This window comes from Corylus avellana, chromosome ca8, assembly GCF_901000735.1.
Source record: "Corylus avellana chromosome ca8, CavTom2PMs-1.0".
NCBI classification, from domain to species: domain Eukaryota; kingdom Viridiplantae; phylum Streptophyta; class Magnoliopsida; order Fagales; family Betulaceae; genus Corylus; species Corylus avellana.
Genome location: NC_081548.1, coordinates 10,731,632 through 10,739,368, shown reverse-complemented (window position 1 = coordinate 10,739,368; position 7,737 = coordinate 10,731,632). Strand labels below are relative to the sequence as shown.

Genomic DNA, 7,737 nt, shown 5'->3' with positions numbered 1-7,737 from the left:
CTGAAAGAAAGAAAACATATGCAGATATAACAGCAAACCCCGCGTGCATGTCAACCATAGTTAACCCAAGAAATAGACTTGGGAATGAATATAATTCAAATTCCAAAGCTGATTACTTGTGAATTTACTTTTATCTGGAATGACAGTAACAATAATTATTAAAGTATGCATCTGAAAAAGGTACCTCTCATGGTTTCCAATTGCAGTCATGTAAGAAACTCGTGATGCTACATGGCTTATTTGCTGAAGGAAAAAATCCCATTCAACTAAAAAGCCAGTGGCATAGCTTATATCTCCAATGTGGAAGATTGAGTCTACCTTGTTAGAATCTACTTCATCGGTGATGGCTTCAATCACTGAGAGGGACCCCGGCTATGTATCACAAAATAAAAAAACAGGGTTATTACATGAGCTACTTTTGTAGTATCAGTTTAGTATTGTGATTCCAGAAGTATCAATTTTCATTTCTAAAATTCGAGTTAGAAGTAAAAGACTAGAATCAACATAATGCACAACTTGCTAGTTATAGACTTTGCTAAATCATTGGAATGTGCTTAAACAAGAAAACCTTGAAGGTTTTGTCAGAACAAAATTTCTGGTCTTTCTATTTGCAACAGAAAATGCACCCTACCTGAATGTAGTGCTCGACAGAAGCATCATGGGGAGCCTTTCCCATATCGCCAAATGCTAAAAACTTGAGCTCATCTGATCCTCCCGCAGGTGCAGTTCGAAATTGGATTTGTTCACTCCAACCAGCTGAGTCACTGCAGTATTTTTTGAAATTAAATAAAAATAGTCACTACACAGAGACAAGCGCACACACATACATATGGCAAAAATGGTCAATAATTAGGTGATGGAGTAGCATTAATGAATTTGGAGTAAGAATAGCATTTCCTTTCCGAAACTATGAGTAGTTGTTATAAAGAAAGTTGCTAAAACCTTCCGTATCTGTAGGAGAAGGTGCTTGAAGGGTCAAGTCCTGTCATTACCACAGAATAAATGTATCCTGGGTCATGCCACCCAAAGTCCTTTGCTGGACTTGGTAAAGCTGAACCTGTCAATTTCAGAACAAAGGGGGGCAAAATCTAAGTAGGAGATAGAGGAAGGAAAAGGGTATATCCATATAGATATATATATATGGTTACCTATATCTACGTAATTTCAGGTTTGAACTTTACTAAAATATGTTGCATTGGCTGCCATATGTTGTAATTTTCCCCTTTTTCTCATGATGTTCACAAAAAAAATAAAAATAACAAAGGTTGTCCAAAGAGAAGGGCTCTAACAAAAAGTAGTGTATATATACAAACTTGACCAACATTATGGTTAACTTTCAAAATGAGCTATGCACAACATACGCTATTTTGAGCTGGAAATGATTGCTAGCTATAGCAGCAAGAATTATAATGTTACCTTTTGAATTTCTGATTTATATTACCTTGGTGAGATTTTAATATATAAGTTGCAGAGAATAGGACGTGGGGTTTTAAATCCTTATGTTTGGGACCAAAGGAGAAAACAAAAGTATGTTGCAGAACTCACTACACATATTATCTTGTGAAAATTTAGTAACTTCTGATGTCAGAGTTTTTCCATTCCCATATTGTACTTGTTGAGGTTCCATATTGCCACTAATCCATGTTAATCTCATCTGCATCACAAATCATCAAATTAGAATATTGCTTCACATGGTTTCCTAATAGATTAAACCAGCTGCATGATGCCGATAAAATCAGTGGCAACAGATGCACCTTTGCTTGGCTTAGAATTTGACAATTTTTCAATTTTGTTAAAGAAGTAGTTCTTATGCCTCAAACTCAAGTTTGCAAGATGATCACTCTTAAGCCAGTTAATCCACCATGATAAAAATCACTAAAATCATTTGTTCTCTATGCATTTTCACAATTCATGTATCAATTGCTAATTGTGAAAAGGTGGCCACTCACCGATTTTCCAGTTGAATCTACACTTGAGATATGTCCATATAACGGCTGATTTGGATTGGCAAAACTGATAGGGCCCGACCTACTGAAAACACAAGGGGTCGCGAATCCCCCACCAAAATACACGAACTCAATGTCGGTTCTGGTGTTAATAACATGAAATGTTAGTGTGCCACTGCAAGTGGGCACTATACATTTACCCTTGCTATATTTCTTGCATTGCTTCTTCTTGCAACTGAGATAGCCTGGATCATTACTCATGTACATTGCCTGCAAATTTTAAATACAAACATGTATATGTAATTATGTTAGGATTCAATATACTGACTCTATCTATACATTTATAAGATTAATCCATGATTTCAAAATTATTTACTCTCTTTATAAGCAAATATAGAACTGGGAATATCAAATAATGTCCTGATGGGTTCATCTAAATCATTACTTTCTATGAAAAACAAAGAATATAATAAGAAGAAAACCGAAGGAACAATACAAACAAGTAGTTACCGTGGAAGGCACAGAAAAAGAACACAAGCCAAAGCAAACAGTACTCAATGTAAGAGTTAACCAACAATTCCACCTATTTTAACAGTCTAGAGCTCCTTTCTCTCCAAATAAGAGTAACGGTCAAATGCAATAGAGACCTACCGTTGAAGGTACTAGTCACATCACCACCACCAGCTGGCATCTCCTTCGCCGTCATCGGAGTAAGGGAGTTTCGGTTTCTTTTTTACTGAAACTCAGATATCCAGCCGGATTAAAGTTGGGCCAGGGCTACCAATAGGTTGGCCGGCCTCCTTTTGCCTGAGAACTGAACCAGCCTTTAAACGTCCGTCGCGTGGCCAGAAGAGTCGAATTTCGACCAAAACCTGCCGGAATCCGACCAAACCGGCCATAGCCAAAAAAAAATTGAGATTTTTTCACAAATTGATTGCGTAGAGGCATGTTTTCTGATGTGTTATTTCATTATATGATGTCAACTTGAGGTAATTTAGGTTGGATTAGGGTGAATTAAAATGATTTAGGTTAATTTTTCAAGAGGCCAAATTTGGGGATTTTTATGATTCAGTCGAAAATTGAAGGCTGGATTCCGCTATTGAATGTTATAATTACATGTTGGATCATTCAATTTTATTGGGTTCTCATTAATTTGTGAAAAATTAGAAATTTGGAGAATTAGGATTTATAGTAACCCTATTTATTTATTTATTTTTAGTGAAATAGTATCCCTAAATTGGTGCTTTATGCATGAAGTTGAAGTTTTTAATTGATTGATAAACCCCTTTAATCCAGAATTTTACTTGATGGAAATGTTTGTATTAATTGTTTAAAAAGCTAATTTTGATATATTGATTATGATTTTGATAGTTTATACCCAATATTATTCGAAAGTTTAAAAGAACATTATCAACTTAGCGGTAATTTAAAGGATATAAGTGAATTTTTCCTGATTATTTAATAACCCTCTTTGTCTTTGTTTTCCCTGGGTGTGTTGTATGTTCAAGAGGAATACAAGGAGAATAGATAGTTTTCCTTCCATATATAATATGATATGTATCTTTAAAAGTATCTACGAAGAGATTAATAGACAAGTTTTTCGATCCTTCGATGTAATTTATTAAACTATAACTATATGTATTTTTAGAGTGAAATTCAAGTTAAAATGTAGATAAACCTTAAAGTAATCTTCAATCAAAAGTTGTTCATCTCTTCTTCCTTTCCCATGTAGTAGTGCTCGGTATCTATTTTGTAGTCTATTCAAGTTTTCGTTTATGGCGGTTTTGTTATAGATCTAGATCTAATTTTTCAAACTCTGATTTACTCCTCTTCGTTAGCTAAGGCATGTCTTCGCGGGGATATCGACAATGTCGTGCTCCTCTGCTGCTGCTTTTGGTGGAGATTTTGTTTGTTTTTTAGTTTTTGTTTGTTTGTTTGTTTTTTTTTTTTTTTTTATTGTCCTGGCCTTTGGTCGATGCCGTTAGTTGTTTCCTGACCTTTGGGTCGAGGAATATTAGATCGGTGTAGGGGTTTATCTCTTACAACCGAAAAAATAAGTTTGGGAAAATGGATTACCTATGTCTTATAAATCTAGTTTGCTTGGAGTAGATTTGTTCCATTATTGAAGTTGTACATATGTTAGCGGAAGTTGATGTCATCGATCGTATCTATGACTCTGTAATTTTATAACTTTTAGCTATGTTTTATCAGAGTTTTATGCTCTGTGATGTAAGAAGTTCATATTATTAATTTTTTATCAATAAAATATAAATGATTCTTGTTCAAAGAAAAAAAAAAAAAAAAAAAAAAAAGAAAAGTAAAGAAAAGAAAACTACGTCCAAAATGAGGATGGATTCGGCTATTTGATAAGTTGATAAGAAGTGGTGATCTTAAAATTTCATTAATATTATAACACTCCCATTCATATGGGCTTGAACTCACCTTCAATAAGTGATGCTCAACATGTGAATATTTAGCTAAAATAAGATATGAGTGAATATAATACTATATTAAATCATTACTTATCTAATATTTAACTTAGACGAAAAGAACTTCGACAAGCATATTAGTCACTTTCATAATACCTTTGCCGATGGACACAAAGGAATAAAATTTTAGAAGTGACAAAGGATGCCTTAATGAAAACTAGGCATGAAGCTGCATGATTAGCTAAACTTGTAAGTTACCACATTGGCATTGGCATCACCCACAAAGGCCCTCTGTCTTACGTGAACGTTATGGCTTCTTGATGTGACTTTGATATTCACGTTATAAACGTGGCCATCTCATCTACCTTTTGCTATTATATGCCTCTATTATATGCTCCGGACTATAGTGTAAAAGAAATGTTTTGTTTCTGTCATTTGTCAATCTCTTGCGTTCCCCGATTGAAGATGGACAAACTGATCATCATTAAATATGTGAGATTCAATATGAATTTTAAAGATTTAATACTAGTTTTCATTCCTAAGAGAGCGGCTTCCCTTAAATAGGAAGGTGTCACGTGGTAAAAAATAAAAAATAAAAAAATCTAAAAAAATCTAAAGGATAAGATTTGCATGCAAGACAACCCTATACTGAGTTACGTACCATACAGGGAAGATTTGCAAGATAGATAATTCATTAGACCCACGCTATAGCCTATAGCTCTCAATATAATTTCAAGTTTGATAGGATTAATTACGATTCATCAAAATTTTAATTTTTGAGAATTTGGAGGAAATTAAGTGAGAGTCATAAATTTATTCAAATTATTCAAATTTCAGTAAATAAAGATACCAATAAATTATAAAGAATTTTGTCATCTTCTTTTTCTTCTCGTGTTTACTTCAAATTAACGGTAAAGATTGTAAGATTGTGAAATAACTCTAATTATTTTTTTACATAAAATAATTTTCACCGTTTATTTAATCACTAATTAAGGCAAGCCAAATGCATAAAAATAACCCTTAAAGAAACAAACATATTTAAGATACCAAATAATTTGCTTCATGTTTAGATTGATTAGTATTGATTTCAAAAAATAAAAAAAGAATTAGTATTGTGTTTACCTTGACAGGATAATGGCAGAGTAGAGGAAGTGTGCTAAGATCACCAGTTTGTGCATATAGAACCGCATTGAATAGACAATTTTCAACACTGCATATGTCAGAGAAAAGAATTAATATTACTCTAATACATATATATTATATATAAATGAAAGTAATTGTTATTTTTAATTAATGAGGAATTTCTTACTTAGAATGAGAAGGTGAAATCATGGCGACCCAATCACGGTGTGAAGGAAACAAAACTCCGCTAACGGTAACCGTGAGATATTCTTCATCTGAAAGGCTGGAATTCGAGCTGACGTTAACTTGGAGAAAAGGGCTTGTGCCCGGGCACTCCGTCAATGTTCTTCTATTTAACAGCCGAAAATCTGAGATTGCAGTGTGGTTTCGGTGCATGGCGGTGGAGTTTATATGTAAAGGGTGCAACGACGACCATGACAAAGAAGAAGAAGAACTGAGAAAGAAAACGAGTAATATGATGAAGAAGAATCTGAAAACCCAAGAAGAATATTTCCAAGGTTCCATGAGAAAATTATGAGGAGAAAACATGTTTGGAAGCACAGAAAATTTTGAAAGTTTGAGGGAGAGAAAACAAGTTTATGGGCATGACAATTGACAGCAGATTCTAAGGTTGGAAGATAATTATGTGGTTAAGAATTCAATAATTATTGAGAGAATATGCTCATACTAGATAGATAGAGAGAGTTTTGGTTTCTTGACGTAACATTGTTGGTTGCTTTGATGATTGATGTTACTGAGGTGGCTTAACTGTTCATTTTGTCTTTTCTTCAATTTTTTTTTTTTTTTTTTTTATCCTCCAATTTTGAGTTATTTTCAATAACTTCCCACAATTCTGTCTTTTTCTTTTCTTTTTCATTTTTTTTTTCACAAGTTATATTAAGAGTCAATTTTATTAATTAATTAAGTTATTAACCTTCTGATTTGACTTTAGAGTTGGATAATTAATTAAGTTTGGTGTCATCTAGAGAAAGCTGTCCAAAGAATAAAATATTTGAAAATGAGAAATGATTCAAGTCAATATTTTTTTTCTTCATATTTTTTCATCTCAACTTATAAATCATTTATTATATTTGTAGACTTATGTGGACCTTACACAAATCAATGATGAATCTCACAAATATATTGGTTGATTCATTGAATTTACAAGAGAATATGAAAAAAATATAGACAAATTATTGACATAAATCATTTCTCTTTGAAAAGTATAATTGGTACCGACAATTATATTAACTAAGTTAGGTAGTGGACAACACTAGTTATAGTGTAGCACACATTATTTGTTAGACTAATTAAAGATATAACATCCCTTGGAAGGAAGGTAGTTTGCAAGAATCACATCAAGTACCATTTATTCTTTCGCTTATGGTAGGATTTGGTTTGGGTCTAACTCCAAATATTTATAATTTCATATGAAATAAGATTCGTTAGAATTGAAACACGTATTCCTTTGTATCTTGTTATGATACACATGTCCTAATCTCAATAGATTGGGGAACTGGACCCGAGCCAAACCAATTACGAATAAAGCCTAATTAAGGACTTTGATGGGCAAGCTTGTGAGCCAACCCCTCTTGGGTAGTGAGACAAAGAAAAAGACTAACATAGCTAAAGCCTTCATATAATATCATTGCTATATATTATGTTGTGAATTCCTTGGTTCACTTGTAGAATTGGGTTCTTTCATCTATAGGTCTACAACCCCTCGAGTGTATATATATATATATATATATGACTTAATTTTAAATGAATATCAACTGGACTTTTCTGTCCCAATTACCAAGTGAATAAATTTTTGTATAAATCCTCAACTTCTAAATGCAGGTGCCACATAATAATTTTCTGTACATTTATGGCATGATTAACTTTCTTTTAACCATCTAAATTAAGAACAACATTTTTCAAACCAATCAGATTCTCATATTAATTGTCAATACATATAATTGAGATTTCATTTGGATTGGATTGTTGTATATGTTCCTAACTTTTCCCTAATAGATCTGATTAATATTTTAGATTTTAGAAGCCTATTCGATGGTTTTGCGGTTTTCGTCAATAAAATTATTGTTCATAATTAAGAAAAATAAATAAACTGAGGAAAATGAAAGAAAAATTTGAGATGCATGTAAACAAAAACATCATTCCTCTAATTAATTTCGTACAAAGTGGGAAATAAGAAATTGAAAAAAGCAATATTTCATTATAAGGATTACTGAAGACTA

At 32.7% G+C, this 7,737-nt stretch overlaps 2 protein-coding genes across 2 annotated transcripts in view; one reads left to right on the top strand and one right to left on the bottom strand.

Annotated features, from left to right (window-relative positions):
* The window catches only part of LOC132190878 (pentatricopeptide repeat-containing protein At5g25630-like), a 2,840-nt gene extending 2,718 nt beyond the window's left edge, over positions 1-122 (top strand). The window contains 1 exon segment of the mRNA XM_059605905.1: positions 25-122. Within this exon segment, the coding sequence (XP_059461888.1) occupies positions 25-122 (98 nt within the window).
* An 8-nt stretch (positions 123-130) lies between these two features.
* LOC132190877 (probable inactive purple acid phosphatase 27) lies at positions 131-6,022 on the bottom strand. The gene is made up of 8 exons (XM_059605904.1): positions 5,685-6,022; positions 5,498-5,585; positions 1,950-2,216; positions 1,546-1,654; positions 943-1,057; positions 632-764; positions 185-372; positions 131-134 (listed from the first exon to the last, which is right to left on the bottom strand). Exons 1-8 carry the CDS (start codon positions 6,020-6,022, stop codon positions 131-133), a joined length of 1,242 nt encoding a protein of 413 aa, XP_059461887.1.
* Between the last annotated feature and the right edge of the window lie 1,715 nt (positions 6,023-7,737).